This window comes from Chelmon rostratus, chromosome 22 (assembly GCF_017976325.1).
Source record: "Chelmon rostratus isolate fCheRos1 chromosome 22, fCheRos1.pri, whole genome shotgun sequence".
Taxonomy (NCBI): domain Eukaryota; kingdom Metazoa; phylum Chordata; class Actinopteri; order Chaetodontiformes; family Chaetodontidae; genus Chelmon; species Chelmon rostratus.
In genome coordinates, this window is record NC_055679.1 from 6703802 (window position 1) to 6720501 (window position 16700).

The following is a 16700-nucleotide window of genomic DNA, read 5'->3' on the forward strand; positions in this document are numbered from 1 at the left end:
TGCATCTGATACACTGTGAAAAAGTTTCTCAGTAGAGCCATGACCTCTGTGTCCAGTCTGCTGTAGTAACAAATGTTTGTCAAGACATACGTTCCATTTTAGTTCCCATAAATGCAACTTTTTCCAGTCCACAGTAGCTATTTATAGGAGTTGGGATGATCACAAACTGCTCCATTGACTCATGAGTCAGCTGAATATTGGGCCAAACTATTCTGCTCCCTCAGGCTCGCAGGCGGACCACCACCCAGATGGAGTTGTTGTACGCCGGCAGTGGGGATCTGTCCTGTGAGTCCCCCACCGGAGACTTCTCGGCCCCTTTGCTGCCCCTCTCGGAGCGTCTGGAAGGGCCGGCAGACACGCAGGGTAACGCGCTTGGTCAAATCCCTGACCGCGAGCAAACTGTTTCCCCATCTGCACTGTCTGCCAGGCCAGCTGGCATGTAAGTGTTTAAGGCAACATTTCTCGGTTGTAGACAAATACGGCAAGATGTTTTTCTCTGTTTGAAATGTTAAACATTTATTTCGTGGACGGATTATTATCACAAATTCATTATTCAGCACTGAGTTGCTCCAAAATAGTGAAGATTGTTGGTTGCATGGCAGTTTGGTAATATTCAGTCTACTCTGCAGTTCATCATGGACAAAATGACTCTTTCACCTTCTGTAGTTCTGGATCCAGGTCACCCACAGGGACCGAGAGGAGGCAACTGGAGCGCTCGCCCCTCAGCCGAAGGAAGGCGCAAGAGAAAGGACCCATGGCCACGCACATCCCGGCACCCGCACACACACTTCCGCTAAGCACAGCAGAGGCTAAAACTAAAGGCAGCGACTACAAATCACTGTAAGTGAGAAGCACCATCAATAACTTATTTTATCATTCCAAGCAAACCAAGTCATCAAGAAACCCAATGTATCGTAATGACAAACACTATTAAAAATGTATTATGTATTGTTTATATTGACTTTTTTCTGTCGCTGAGCACAGGAAAAAATCTTTATATAGTAATGGACTTGATGTTACTGTGTTTTCTTATTCAGGCTGGAGGAGTCACCTGTATTTGAAGGCCACAGGTAACATTCTTCTAGTAATTGATCTTCTGTCCACTTTTTAAATAGGAATCCACTGGGCCTCTTCTTTTAAAACACAAACTTAAAGCTATCCTGCTTTTGTCGTGCGCTGTGTGTTACAGGGGAGTGATCAACCCCGTGACGGCCCCCAAGAACAGCCGCGGGGCCAAACTTCAGTGTGTCTATGTAGCAGAGGGCCACACCAAACCCGTTCTCTGCGTGGACGCCACGGATGATCTGCTCTTCACAGGATCCAAAGGTGAGAAGCTAAATTGTCTGCAACTCAGAAAATGAAAGTTTTCCTTTTCGTCTGCTCTCTGACATGCATGTCATGTGTGTGTTTTCAGATCGTACATGTAAGGTCTGGAACTTGGTGACGGGTCAGGAGATCATGTCTCTGGCAGATCATCCCAGCAGTGTCGTCTCAGTCAGGTGTTAATATGCACAAACAGCACAGGTTAAATAGCAGTAATAGTAGTATTTAGTAGTAGTACAAAGGGGAGCTTTTGATAAATAACTTCCTGGTATTTGTTGTTATATTTCAGGTACACTTCTAGCCTCGTCTTCACTGTTTCCACTGCTTACATCAAAGTCTGGGACATACGAGACTCTGCTAAGTGTATCCGCACACTCACGTAAGTAACTCTTCTTCTCCTTCCTACATCTTTGCAGCTTGACTAAGTTTAATGCCCCAAATACTGAGTATTTCTTTGCATGTCAGGTCGTCAGGCCAGGTGGGTTCAGGGGACACCTGTTCCTCTGTCAGGAGTTTATCCATTCCACCAGGAGAGAGTCAGATCAATCAGATCGCCCTCAACCCGTCGGGCACCTTCCTCTATGCTGCCGCTGGCAACGCCGTGCGCATGTGGGACCTCCGCAAGTGAGTTCAAACGCAGGTTAGAGTTGTAGTCGTAGAAATCATTCAGATAAAGCAGAATTCATCTCCTCTTCTTTCCTTTCTTTCACTAGGTTTGTGTCCACGGGGAAGCTGACTGGCCATTTGGGGCCTGTCATGTGTCTGACTGTCGACAAATTAGGCAACGGGCAGGATGTCGTCCTCACCGGCTCCAAAGACCACCATGTTAAAGTAAGAGACGCATGCACACACACGTAGCTGGGAACACGATCCGGTTTCTGTGTGCACGCAGTAACTGTTTGTTTCTCCAGATGTTTGAGGTGGCAGAGGGAGCTCAGGGGAGCATCAGCTCCAGCCACACCTTTGATCCCGCTCATCAGGACGGCGTGGAGTCTCTGGCCGTGCACGGAGATGTTTTCTACAGCGGCTCCAGAGACTACTACATCAAGAAGTGGGATTTAGCCAGTAAGCAGCTGCTACAGGTACGCTGATACCCTAGCGACATGGCATTAGTTCAGTAGCCAGAAGCTTTTTTTTCTCCAGATTTCAATTCAGCTTGTTTAAAGCGACAGTCTGATCCGAGAGACGGAATAAACTCTGGCCATTGTTTCCTCCAGCAGTCTGTCAGTGCCCAGGCAGACTGGGTTAGCGCTTTGGGTGTGGTGCCGGGCTCCCCGGTGCTGCTCAGCGGATGCAGAGGAGGGCTGCTGCGGCTCTGGCACGCCGACTCACTCGCGCCCCTCGGCGAGGTCCGGGGACACGACAGCCCCATCAACGGCCTGGCCACCAACTGCAGCCAACTGTTCACTGCCTCAGAGTGAGCCACAAAACAGACTCATTTGAATCTCACACCTTTTCTAATTAAAGCCTATAGTGATAGGATTTAAACATACTTAATCTGAAGTATTATGAGCTGTTTTTATTGAACTTTTTCCCTGTGTGTGTGTTTTGTCAGTGACCGCACAGTGAAGATTTGGGAAGCCAAAGGATCTCTGGAGGAGGGAGTCCACTGACACCTGCTTTCTCATAATCACCAAACACACCTGAAATCGAGGATCGCCTGCTGCCCTTTGCCCAATCAAAGTGAATCATTTCACACATCGCCGGTGAATGGCGTTTGGTCGGAGCCCAAAGTTGGTCTGGGGTCTGCAAGTGTGGGGTCAAGATTGAAAAATTATCTTTAAACACTGATCCTTCACTGATGGTGCACAGGGATCAGTTTCAGGGAAGTCTAATTAGATGTGACTGCGTTCAGTCCATCATGCTGTGTGTACTTTACTTGATATTTTAGGTGGAGCTCCGAGCACAACAGAACAGCTGCAATGGACTGCATCTTTCAGAAAAATATGGACTCATGGATCTGCATCAGTTGATCCAGTAGTCTCTCCTATGCTTTCTACATTCCTGAGTTCAGCACTAAACAACGTGGATACCTTCTTTGTGTATTGAGAACTTCGCCAGAGATGCTGAGGAACAGAAACAGCTTTTGGTTACATGCTTTGCTTCCTAGCGGCATGTTGTTGTTCCATCGAAACAAATATTGCTGAAAAGGTCCATGTCCCAAGACAAGACTTGGAGATCTGCTGCTGACCAGCAATAACTGTGAGTCTATCCTGTGTGTTCATGTGTCTTTGCTCATTTTGCGTATGTGTGTGCGTGTGATCTCTGTAACCAAGGACCAAATAACTACTGAAACTGCGATGGTCTTATTCTTAAGCTGTTACTGCCAAACCTTCTAGTGGAACATCAGAGGCCTCTAAATAATCCACCTGTGCTCCTTTGACAGGGTCCTTTTCCCCTTTTCCTATTCAAATTTCTACATTTCCTCCAGTGTTTTAGTCGGCTTGAAGTCAGTGTTCACTGAATTAACTGCTGACTGATATAATGTCTGTATAAAACTGTGTCATCATGGCTGAACGACAATAGTCCTGCATACTGAAGTTTGAAAGCTACTTAATCAAGCAGTGGAACAGATTAAACACAAACTGCAAACAAAATGTTTCCATTAGCTTTTCTTGTCCATTTGCACCAATGAAGTAATCTTTAATGAAATACTTTTGAATACAGGATTTAAATATAAAACGTAAACGCTTTGTAAAACTACTGTCAGTAAATACGGAGTTTAACTCATCAAATCATGTAAATGCCTTTAGTTTCAGAGGCTGAGGCAGCAGTTACTTCTACTCCGCTTAGCTAGGCTTAGCTAGCTAGGCTAATTATCCTTTAGCAGGACTAGTTTAACTGGCATTACCTTTTTTCTGTTATTATCTAAATAAGCTACTGCCTTATTTATGTGGTCTAACAAACTCAAATGCTAAGGTAAGATGCAGGAACACATTAAATTAGCTTTCACCAGCTAGCCTTAACTAGCTAGCTCTGTAAATTTCTCTTTGGAGATAAATAAAGTATCTATCTATCTATCTTTCTATCTAGCTTGTAGTCACTGACTGCAGTTTGGTTTTGACCATCGTTTTTCAAATTTGATACGTTGTTTTTTGTAAGCTCTGTGGTATGATGATTTTGTCGATGGTGAAACGGACGTGGAAAAGTCAGATTGCGGTCTTGGCTTTGTCCGAGCTTTTATCTGTGAATTGACTTTTTAACAGCAGGCAGGATAGCTGCCACATGTAGGTTAAAACATTCAGGTGTCTCAGTGTTTCCCAGACAGCTTCAGCCAATGACGTGCTGTCAGCAGTCACAAATAGCAGCAAGGTGTCTGCTTTCAGTTTTCAGACAGTTTCCAAGCATTTGTAGCCTGGAGTGGTGTTTCAGTTTCCTCCTCCACCTTCAGGCTCCCCTCTGGCTCCTCTGACCTGCATCTCTTAGATCTCCAGCAACCATTCTGTCACTTCCAGGATTTTGATTCTTCCCATGAAAAGGTTACCCACCGAGTATTTACTTTGCCCGGCTGTGCAACACTTCTAAAGCTGAAGAACGACCCTGGCAGCAAGTGATTTTAGGAAACCTTTGCAAAAGTCACAAAGCAGCGTAGACGTAAATCGTTCATTTGATGGAATCAAGCACCTTGTAATTCTAAAGAAGTTATATGATATGATATGACATATCTGTTCCTGTAAGATGTGTGTGGATGCTGTCTTAGTGTCTGTGAACTGCACAGTGAATCATATCAAACATCAAACATGAGTCTAAAATGCTATTATTTATTTGTTTTCTTGATTTTTGACGTTGCTGTCTTCCGTATCAATGAGATGTTGAACTCATTTCCGTCTAATGCCTCGTAGCATCACAGACAATGTACTGCACGGAATATATGGGATGGATTTCTCCATAATCAGAGATGTATTATCAGTGCCTGTAATAAATCCTGAACTGTGGGTAGTGACTGTTGAATCAATCCCTGATAAATGCAGACGGTCCCTTATGTAACCATTTTATCATGAACTACTGTATCATGAGTATCCTTTAAATTCACTTTAAAAACACTTGCTGCTCTGGTTTGAATTTTGGACGTAGACATCGTTAGCGATGCTAAAATCAATGGGACTAAAATAATTGCACTGAAAAATCAATTTCTGCAACTTTAAATCAGTTCTTTTCTTAACATCGTTTGAAAACAGGAGTGAAATAGTTTAGTTACAAGTTGACTTGCACTTGAATTGTGAGATAAATAAACCCCCAGAAGAAACAATATGAGCTGTAAGTATTCATAACTGATAAGAAATCAGATGCTGCTTAAAATCATAATGATCCCTCTCATTGTAGTTGAATCTTATTTTGAAATTTGACTGTAAATTTACTGTTGTGTAAATACGACTCTTTTCTTCCTGCTGATTCTTTCCTGCACAGTTTCAAGTGGTTAAAATGTGTGAGGATGCATTTTAAAATAAAACGTGGTTTTACAAGTGTTGCGTCTGCATTTTTTTTTTCTAGTAATGCATTAAAGTGCTACGACCACATGGTGGTAGTACTGTATAATGACGAGTGATCACTCTGGATATGATATTCTGGTAACTTTGATATTTGTGAGCTTTGTGTTTCCCTGGCAAAAACTCAAAAGACACAGTCTGATCATATGAGATGGTTAATGAAGGCAGCGGCAGGCAGGCTGTACCTCCAAGTATGCCCCGAATACTTCTTCAGTAAAGAGGAGGATAAGGAAGCACTGCTACTCAGTAAAAATCACAAGCAGTATATGGAACTTTAGTATATTACCTGACAGCAAATTAAGTAGTCTGAGGATCCTCTCTGCCCTCACTAAATCATCATTTATCTGCAGCTGGGTCCAGTCCTCCTTTAATTATAACTTCAGGCAGTCATATTGTATCCTATGATTTACTCCAGCGCAGTAGACGCAGACAGAAATGGAGAGAGGTGAAAAAGGGTAAGAAACTCCCCCTGAAGACACAAATTAATGTGAACAGTGATGGAAGGATCAATATTTAATGTTCAGCTGCACTGAGAGCAGCAGAGTGTTAATTGGCCTCGCAGGAGCAGAGCGTTGACTCATGGCTGCCTCGCGCTGCCTCGCGCTACCTTGCGTGTGCTGCGTTGAGCCTCTTTCCTGTTGCGCTTTATACTAATGAGTGCTTTCGGGTGGCACAACACACACCCACAATGCACCTTTCAACCTTATTAACTTATTTCCTTATTGCTGTTTTCGACAGGGAGCTGATTATTTCTCGTTGTGCTAAGTGCAATTCATTTTGCATCATGTCATAACGTTGTCAGCTTGGGAAATCAGCTTGCCACCTTGACCTTAGGGTATGCACATATACAAGCCAATGTATATAAGAGAGGATCACATTAGTTACATATTTTATTAGGCAGCTAACTAACAAGTTTTCTTGGTTTATTGGATAACATCTTACTTGTCTTACTTATGGTTAGCATAGCTTAGCACAATGATGAGAAGCTGGGGGAAACAGCCGGCCTGCCTCTGTCCAAAGGTTAAAAAAAAAAACAGCCACCACAGACTGTATAAGACATGGACATAGTCTCGATGATGTCACTCATGGGTTTCTGAAGAGCCATTGTGAAGCTCAGCGACAGTGGCTCAGGTCGTCTCCATCTTGGCACTGCCTGACTGAATGAAGTTTGGTTGCTGAAGCCTAGCAGCTAGCAGCCACTCAAAGTGGCCATACCCATCATGATGCATGACCTGAAGCCTTAATATAATTTAAATGATTGAGTTAGATGAAAAAAAAATTAGCCTAGTACAGTTGTCATGACCAGAGAAATTAGCTATATAGAGCAAAATCTTTTTTTAACCAGGCCGTAAACATTAAAATGTAAACAAAGATATTTCTGTTTTAAAGTTGGGCATGTTAATATGGGGGTCTATGGGGATCGACTCGCTTTTAAATCCTGCCTCAAGTGGCCAATGAAGGAACTGCCTTTGCAGGTTAAGTGGAGGATTAACTTCATTTAGCGAGCATATTCTAACATCCATGGCTGTAGCTTCATTTGACAAATAACCGTGAGAGTGGTATCGGTCCTCACACCTAAATCTCAGCAAGGAAGTGAATAAGCATAGACTCACTTTTTGTGACATGAAGTCACTTGAAAGAAGTACAGTCAACACTGGACTACAGTGTGACCTTATATAAGCCCATGAGTCTGACTTCTGTGAAACGATGACGGCTCACAGTCATCTCTTTGCTCAGTTTTACGGTGCAGGCTATGAACAGGTCAGGTGGCTGAGTCACAGAAATCTTAATAGAGAAACAAGTTCTTAGAAAACACCTGCATGTCTTTCTAAAAGCTTTCATACTTGACTGCCTGGTCTCTGTCCTTCCAGCTATTCAGGATGTTTACTGTCTGAGGGAATGAAATGATACTCATATTCCTGGCACACCAGTGTAAAAGCCAGATGATCCAGTTCCCCCAGAAATCAATAATGACTTCTCCCACAGAGGGCGTGGGCCGAGAGTTCCACTTTCAGTTTAATTGTGGCATAATCTATGATGAGTTCGGCTAGTGTATCCTCCTCTAATCTGTTCAGTGAGCACATTGATTGGTGATGGCCCCGCCGGATGCTCCTGTTTCACAGTTAAACCCATCTGAATAATGTGATTTGTACAGCTGCAGGTGCTTTCTATTTACTGAGGGATTAAAATCAATACAGGTTAATTTCTATGTGAAATGGCCTGGGATGAGATTTAGCCCTGTATGTGTGTGTGTGTGTGTGCCAGGCTCCCTTCAGTATTTGTACTAAGAAAGGACATAAAAATATACATAAAAATGCATTTGTCAAAAATATAATGATGTACTTTGGATGATCGTTTCACCATTATTGTTTGGTCAGTTGGTGCATTAGAGAATTTTATTGTGTATTTCATTGTTTTTACCTCTGGATGGAATCATGAAATAAATATAGGCATCATTAGCAGCAAAAATCTTATGTTTTCACACATTCGTCAAGCTATACGCTTCAACCTACGGGATGAAAAAGACACACCTAATTTGCATTTCATTTGTCTGACAGCCATATGGAAACAAAGGCAGAATAGGTGGGAGAAGATGTGGCTGAGATAGAAGCAGAAATCAGGGAAGAGGGAAGAGATAAGGTGTGGGGAAAACAGGCAGAGACGGCCAAGTGGTAGTTAAGGACGTTTATCTGTGCGGCAATGAGGCTCAGGAGGACAGGGTCAATATTCACCACCCCGGCTCCTATCTCTGAACATCCACAGAGTGAATCCTCCGGCTAAAAATACCAGCGCTGCGGCTTTATGACCAGAACTGATGAGCCGTGATACTGCTGCTCGCTCTCTTAATGTGGGCACAGAAATCAACCCCGTCCCCTCCTGGCAGATCTCAGTTATCAAGCAAAACAGACTGGAAAGAACAACATTTTTAATGCGCCGGCCGAAAGCGTTTTCGCATGAAATTAGAGGGCAGTGCCTTTGGAAGACATGACATCTGTGTTTCATTTACTGAATCAGCTCAAGCTTTTATGTCTCAACCAAAAGAGCAGCATGAAGCGGCGGAGGTGGAGATTAGCAACAACTCTGGGAGATGAACACCACGCAGGAGATCTTGAACATGTATGTGAAAATGACAGGGAGAGAGAGAGAGATATAGCCGATAGCAGCAGCCATAGTGAGCCGGTCAAGTGTGTATACATTAGAAAGAAGGAAGCTCTCATATAAAGAGTAGGTCAGTATCAGTAAGTGTGTGGAAAGAGTCAGTGACTGTTAAACGCAGAGAGCTCTCCAGTTGAACCCTGCACAGTGGAGAGTTATGAGCACATTACGAATCATGACTACTTTACTTTAACACCTGGAAATGTAGGCATGGCGGAGCTGAAAGAGAAAGATGCATGTTCCTGTCAAATTTACTGCTCCAAACCAAATTTTTTTTAAAGTAATTTTTGTAGTTCGATGTAGGAAACCAAAAAAAATGACCATGATCTGTTGTTGCACCACACAATATTTCCATTGGATCGGCTGCAATGAAACATTCATTCATGCTCTTAATACAACTGTTGCAAACACCTGCAAAATTAATGATATTCCCAAAGGTTTGCATGAAAAGCTCAACAAGCATTTCGATATCACGAACACATTAGTGGTGGCTGTGCTGTGCGTCGGTGGTCTTTTAATATAGATGCATGGGATTTTTATCTTGGCTGTGTGTGGCCATTATGCAGAAATGCATTCATAAAAAAAATGGCGTCATGTTGTATGCATGTTCAGGGATTCAGTAGCTAAATTATGATTAATGGGCATCAACAGTCTTCCGTCTTCAGTGTGTGTGTGTGAGTGTGTAATATGTACCTTTAACCCCTTTGTCTGGCAGCCGTTTTGGGCCTATTTCCAGCTGCGTTTCCATACCTCTATTTAATGCTTAATAGCTTCTCATGCAAACATCACAGAACCATGGTGAGTGGCCTCAGCTGATGATGCGTCATTTGATGTATATGCACAAATTATGCAATTAATTGATTCCCAAAAATAGAACAGTGAAAAAGCATTTAAATCAAATTTTCTAAACCTACTAAAATATGATTAATAGAACTTTAAATTTCGCATTTCTTCGTTCTTGTCTCAGTGTACAAACTGAGGTTGATATGTAATGGCACTAAACTTTTACTGAGCAATTAGTAGGCAGTGTGCACTGTAGTACCACAATCCCTCCAGAATAGAAATGCTTTTGATATTTCAAGAAAAATGTTTTTTTTCAATACAAAATCTCTTTTACTCATGACAAACATCTTTACAAGTACTAACAACCATAAAATGAGGGAATAGGAATGCATCCAAAAATGGACGAATGCATGGGATGTTATTTGTTTCTGTGACTTTACACCTGTTTACAGTTATTTGCATCCTCTCCCTGCCATGTTGAAATTCAATTCTACAGTCCTCTTCATCTCTGCAAGTCGTGGCCCTCTGTGAAGCAGAGGTGACCTGGGATTACACACAGAGGGACAAGACCTGCAGTTGAAGCCTGATCAGTTTTTCATCTTCAGGGGAAGACAGAGAACAAGGCACTTCCTGCCTGCTCACGTCAGTTACGGGTGCAGGAAAACATCCATCAGGACCCCTCTCAGCAGCCTCCACCTTCGGCACTGAACGACACAGCGCATTCAGTCACATTGCAGCAACATAACATAGGAATTCGCGGGCAAACACCCAGTAATACAAAACAAAATATGTCCTTCTAAATGCGAGCAGTGTGAGACCGCCTTACTGTATGGACTGTGCTATAAATAAACGTGCCTTGGTTGTGACTGCACAACGTGCTAGCAGTGCTAACAGCTAGTTTACAGCTTCAACACACACCACGCTTTACAACACAATGCGAACAAGGAAGAGAAGTGTGTTAAATCAGCACATTTTACTTACCAAAAACTTTACCAAATAAAAACACACCACAGAACAGAGAGAAACATGATACTTACATGTCGAGGAGGACGTCTTTTCCCTCCACTCAACGTCTCAGTCGCTGTCTCCCTGAGGTTCACTCCTAGAAATCCTCCAGCCAAGACAAACTGAGTTTATTTCTCATCAGTCAGCTAGTAGAAAAACATAATTGGTTACTAACTTAACATCACACTATCATACTGTCACATTCCTATGTTTTTTTTTTTTACATGACATGACATTTATTTAGCTTTTCTCCAGAGAGATGAAAGATATAAAAGATAAAACACAACACCATGGCACCATGCAAATATAATATAAAGCTTCCATACAGTATTCTTTGACTAAATTATCATACATTATAATATTAATTATACCTCCAAAAGTAGCTACGCACAGAAGAAAACAGTAAATGCTTGTCAGACACTAAAGTCCTGCCTCTCACTGGGCAGGGCTGATAATGGGGTGGCATTTGAAGTAGCCAATCAGATTGCAGGGGTGGCCAGTGCCACCCCATGCCCCCGTTCTGGACATGCTTCTGCTATGTGGCGCTACAGTCAGGTGGTGATGATGTGATGTTCACTCACACAGATGGCTTCTGTCTTTCTGTGTGTACCCACTGCATATGTATGTCCATTAATTTTTGCCGCAGTGTGTAAACGAGCCCATCCACCCCACCCACCCATGTGGTCATGGAGCGGTGGCATAATGTTTGCCCAAAGGTGCCCTAATGGTTTTTGCCACCATGCCATAGATCCGGCCCAGGGCGTGTCAGTGCATGTGTGTCTGTAAGACAGCTATATTTAGAGACGTGGTTTGCCAGTAAACACACTGAGTAATACTGAGATGCGTCATTTTAAAATTCTATGACTCTTATCATCTAAACATGATGCTTACACACACACACTCATACACTGATAGCAACACACTGCATGCAGCAAAAGTAAGCAAGCGCTTTCTCTTTCACCAGGAGGGTAGTTTGGGATACTTTGGGATAGGAAGAGTGTGTTCTGTTGTTCCAACACACACACACACACACACACACACACACACAAACGGGTACTATAACAGCTATTTCCTTTGATGGCACACACATGCTTTCTGACAGACTCCTCACAAACGCACACACCGAGAGCGAATCAGTTCAATACACAGTAGGTCTCTTTTAGAAACACGCACACACAATGTCCTCATAATGTGACTCTCCTCTCGGTCCCCTCGCATTCATCATGCTGTCATTGTATTCTCTACCAGCGGAGGGTCTCCCTTTCCCTTTCAGTTAATTATATCAGATGCTTATCCTCATAGCGTGGAGAGAGAGAAGAGAGGAAATAGAGAGAGACTTATTAGTGTTTCTACACAAACACTAATAATATTCATACTAATAATCCCCCCAGAGTGTGTGGCAGAAGGACCACTTCTGCACCACATAAACTCCACACACACACACCAAAATAGGATTACCAACAGTGAGCAACACCAGCAACTGCTCTGGTTTTGGTAATTTGTAGACTGACCCTGTGTCAACATCTTGTGGTAAGACCTTAAGGGTGCACTCCAGCAGTTTAGGGAATTTGAGGGCCTTACAGGAAACAGATTGGAAATCAAAATGGTCAAACTCTAAGCAGCAGAGGTTATGATATGCTGACTTTTAGTCAGAACAGGTTAAGCCTGTGAAACACTACATTCTACATTTATCCTGGCGCAAATTAATAATGTCTTTCGTTTGACTCTTCCTGCCAGGTAACATATCTCAAACTCCACACCTGCTGTTTGTAACACAGGCAAGGCCTGGCCAAAATAACCCTGGCGACATAATCAGGGGCCCAGCAGTACTTTTTTTTTATTTTTGCCCCAGGCCCCCTAGCAGGGTAATCCAGCCATGCAAGAAGGAGTGAGGGGTCTTTCATGCCAGGAACCCACACTGAACTGAATTGAACTGATGTGAATGAGAGTATTGAGGGCAGGGGAAATGTGTGCGTGCATAGAGATAGGCATGCACATCCACACACACACACACAGACAGGAAAAGACAGGAAAGACTTTTCATGGCAAATTTCTTCTATTTTCTTGATGATTGTGTCATTGTCATTACTTCCATGCCAGCAAATCTGAAGCACCACTGAATTTTAAATGAACTGAAGTCAACTGAACTGAACTGAATTGAAGGAGTGAGGGGCAGACAGCACGGGGGGGCAGAAAGGCTTAAAGACAGAGGGAAGGGAGAAGGAGAAGAGAGAAAGACACACACACACAGAGGAGGAGAGAGGGAGACGTGACATCACATCTAACAGCCTCTCTCTCCCTCTCTCTGGCACCTTTGCTCCACTTCTCGCCGAGGAGGCGCGCGCACAGTTTTCCACCGTCCTCTTTCGTCGCTCATAAAAAGGGGCTGGACCACAGTAAACGGGAAAAGGGAAAGCAAAACCCCTTTTTTTTTTGACAGGATGAACAACAGTTTTTTAAACATGGCGTCGATAGGCGACTTCGACCCGCTCAACGCGTCTATCCCGGCCACCAAAGTTGAAATCACAGTGTCTTGCAGGTAAGGGAATGTGTCTGTTTAACCCAGTTTTGGTCTAATAGGGTTACGGAAAAACACCGAGCTGTGAACCGCAGCTGGAAGTCACCTGCACTTTAACTCTGTCCAAGTTTCTGGTTAGTTTCAGTGTAACGTGTTAACAGAGGCTACAGCACAGAAAACTGCGTGAAAAATGTCACATTCACGCCATTTCTGGCGAGTAAAAGTAAAATTGTCTTAGCACTATTGCTGTAGCGTTACCTTTCAGACTATTAGCAGCGCTAGCTAAATTAGAGAGATGTGGTGCTAGTTTGTCACTCTTACTCCACTTTAGCGCGATAAAATCGAGCTACAATAACTATGTCATCATTATAACGCCTGCACAGGAGCATTACAGCAAACGTATATGTAATATGTGAATATTAAGTTAATACTGTAACGTTTAAGCCCCAGTAAGGTCCGCTCAAACTCACTTTTAAGTACCAGTGACGCATAGCCTCATGTTACTGTATGACTTTAACATTACACGGGTTAGCTTGTTTACAGTGATACTAGGAGAAAAAAAGGTGTTTTATGCTATACACTATTATTATAACACAATGTCGGATATACAGTCACACTCAAAGACCGTATACAAGTATACAGCAATACAGTGATGCCATAGGAAATACCAATAGTCGGATGAGTAGTGTGTAAACTGATTATCTGATATTAAAGACACGGTAGATGTTTGTGCTGGATTCCCGCCACTCTGTCTATAAAGCGCACGAGACGCGAAAGAGTTAGCTTAATCCTGATTATTTAGCCATTTCATACTGTATGTGTGTTGCGCCTCGTTGGAGTTTTTTGCCGTCATTTGCAATGTTTGACTGCTGACACTTGTCATTCCTGGTTGGTCACCTGTCAAGAGAGAGGCGACATATTGGCGTATCAAAACAAATAAGAGGCATTAAAAGCATTACTCGCCGTTACAATGTGTGGACACGCGAGTGTGTGTTTGTTAGCTGATGTGATGGAAGCAGACAGAGGAAGCAGGGGGTGAGCAGGCTGGTGTGTATTTAACCCTCTTTGAAAGGGTCTTTCTTTCTCATCCAGGGATTGATTTTCCTCTGTGTACAAGCAGGGTGAGGAATGCAGGGAATGTGTTGTTTTATTTCAGCTGAAATGGTGAGCCACAGTAGGCTACAGGCTGTATGCTTCACAGGTCAGCCACATGTTCTCAGGAGCCGCCCTGTATGGGAATCAAATTAAATGTGTCACCTCCATCAAATAAAATAGGTCACATGTTACATGTGCTGTCAGTGATGTTTCTTTAGCAATGAAGAGGTTGCTGACTACACAACTGTCCAAATGCTTTTTCATGTCACACCTCTGAAGCTGTACCACCATTGAATCGATGCTGCACTATCACCGAATTGAAGCTGCACTGTCATTATAAAATTCTTTTTGACAGTGATACCATCAAAAGTCTTACCTGTACAGATCCAGTCTGCTCCCATTCACAGAGGTGTTGACAGATGTCTACATAAGATGTGCTTTTAAATGCTGAAACACCCAGTTGGATGTGTTGTTCCTCTTTATTGATGTGAGCGTTAATAGTAGACCATGCGTTGTACCTGTTTGTATGATGATATGTAAATCTGTCTTGGCTGCAGTTATTCAAATGTTTAACAGAAATCTTCTCATAAAGAGTGAACTAGAAAATCGTGTTCCTTCTCAGGGCTTGGAGGGATGGAACTGAAAATCCCTTTGCATGTTTCCATTGTTGCTGCGTTCATTGTGGCAGTATTTCTCCTACCGTTTGTGCATTGTTGTGGTTTTGATTGTTTTGTTTTTTTCCTCAAACATGATGTCTCAAACACTGATGGCCAGAGTGTGATGAAATTTGAAGAGATAAGACATTTTGACCTTGTGTTGTCTTTAAACTTAAGGCAATCCTGACAACTTCCAATGAGGCAGTATTAAAAGTTTTGCAAATTGTATATTTTGATTTTAAAAGCGGAATTGGCTTTACACATGCTACATAAAGCCATGTATCAATTCAGTTTCCGGTAGCTGGTGTAATTGGAGTGCTGCACAATTAAGCCCTAAATTAAATGTCAGTACTCTAAATTTGATTGAACTTATCTGCAAGATACAGTGTATTTTGGTTGTGTTTTCAAAAGTGTGGAAATGGCATTGATTGCCCTGATACTGTAGCTTTTAAAAAAAATCTTAGCCTTATAGGAGTGAACAGAAACAGTTTCTGTTCCCCAGATCTGTATCTCCAGAAGATTTTTTTAATCTCCTTAGTAATGGAGAGATCATGTCAGCTTCCAAAATAATATAGGAACATGTTTGTATGAACATGTCACCCAGCTCCTCAGCCACCCCAGGGGGTTGCGGTGGTTATATGTTTTGGTGCCTGTCCTCCCACCCTCAACCTGAGGTAGAGCGGGCATGCCATGGTTACGGCCAGGTGTGTGCGTGCACAGTTTTTGTAAGTGGACACTCGGTGGGGAGTGTACAATATCACCATGGTTACTACTTTTATTAAAGTTTCCCTCTCTGTGTGTGTAGGGGGTGTGAGAGTGAGAAATTTTACTGAGCAGATGGTGGCTTAAGAGAGAGCAATATGAATAAGTGGTGGCTTTGGACAATTTTGTTTATAATATATATAATGTGGCAACAGTGATAGTCACTGTCATTCACAATTGATCTAGAATGAGAGAAAGAAAAAGGTTTCCATCTTAACAGGTCATTTAGTTTAGTCCAAAGTCTTATGTTTCAGTGCATCTCATGGAAATTAGTGCACAAATCTGCAAAGAGCAGATGTTAATTTGGCTTATTTCCAATGCAAATCCGCATATCTGGAACACTTTGAGTGTACATTCCGGTTTTAAGATGTTGTCACCTGTTTGAAATTTGCCAACAAGTAACATAATCATCTCTCATTTTCACTTTCAGTTTGATATTCATATTTATTAAGCCTTTTTAAGACACTGAACGGCTTATTAAAATGGAGATTTTTCAAATAAGGGAAAGAGCGAAGAAAGCAAAAGAAAAAGAAAAGAGACTTTTCGAAGTAGCTCTCATCATGTTGTTGTTGTATAGTCACTGGTGATATAACTGTTGCTCAAATATTGACTTATCCTCTTAGCCTGTATCACCAGCTAATTCAGATAATGCTCTGATGCTATGGGGCTGTGAAGTAAAAGCATTGCTAAGACTCAGCAGTCTTGCTGATCGATGGGAGAACTCAAGGTATCACTTGGGATCAATACGCTACCAACTGTGCCCTACTGCGTCGTACAAAAGCACACACACATAAAAGTATGTTCACACATACTCTGTAGGTGTACATATGTGAATGACCATACACAGAAACCATTTCTTACCCACTCTCCTAACAGTCACAGAAGAATAAATTACTCCCTGGTGCACTTTAGTGG

The 16700-nt window shown here is 42.5% G+C and overlaps 2 protein-coding genes across 4 annotated transcripts in view; both read left to right on the top strand.

Moving 5' to 3' along the window:
• The window catches only part of LOC121625557 (kinesin-like protein KIF21A), a 33510-nt gene extending 27732 nt beyond the window's left edge, over positions 1-5778 (top strand). For all 3 annotated transcript variants that reach the window (XM_041963684.1, XM_041963685.1, XM_041963686.1), the window contains 11 exons: positions 225-439; positions 667-840; positions 1038-1070; positions 1190-1326; positions 1415-1499; positions 1613-1702; positions 1789-1947; positions 2037-2154; positions 2235-2405; positions 2541-2740; positions 2879-5778. In XM_041963684.1, coding sequence (XP_041819618.1) covers positions 225-439; positions 667-840; positions 1038-1070; positions 1190-1326; positions 1415-1499; positions 1613-1702; positions 1789-1947; positions 2037-2154; positions 2235-2405; positions 2541-2740; positions 2879-2936 — 1440 coding nt within the window. In that variant the 3' untranslated portion in view covers positions 2937-5778. The remainder of the gene's footprint in view (positions 1-224; positions 440-666; positions 841-1037; positions 1071-1189; positions 1327-1414; positions 1500-1612; positions 1703-1788; positions 1948-2036; positions 2155-2234; positions 2406-2540; positions 2741-2878) is intronic.
• Positions 5779-13195: 7417 nt separating this feature from the next.
• The window catches only part of LOC121625512 (copine-8), an 85282-nt gene continuing 81777 nt past the window's right edge, over positions 13196-16700 (top strand). The window contains exon 1 of the mRNA XM_041963616.1: positions 13196-13293. Within this exon, the coding sequence (XP_041819550.1) occupies positions 13196-13293 (98 nt within the window). The remainder of the gene's footprint in view (positions 13294-16700) is intronic.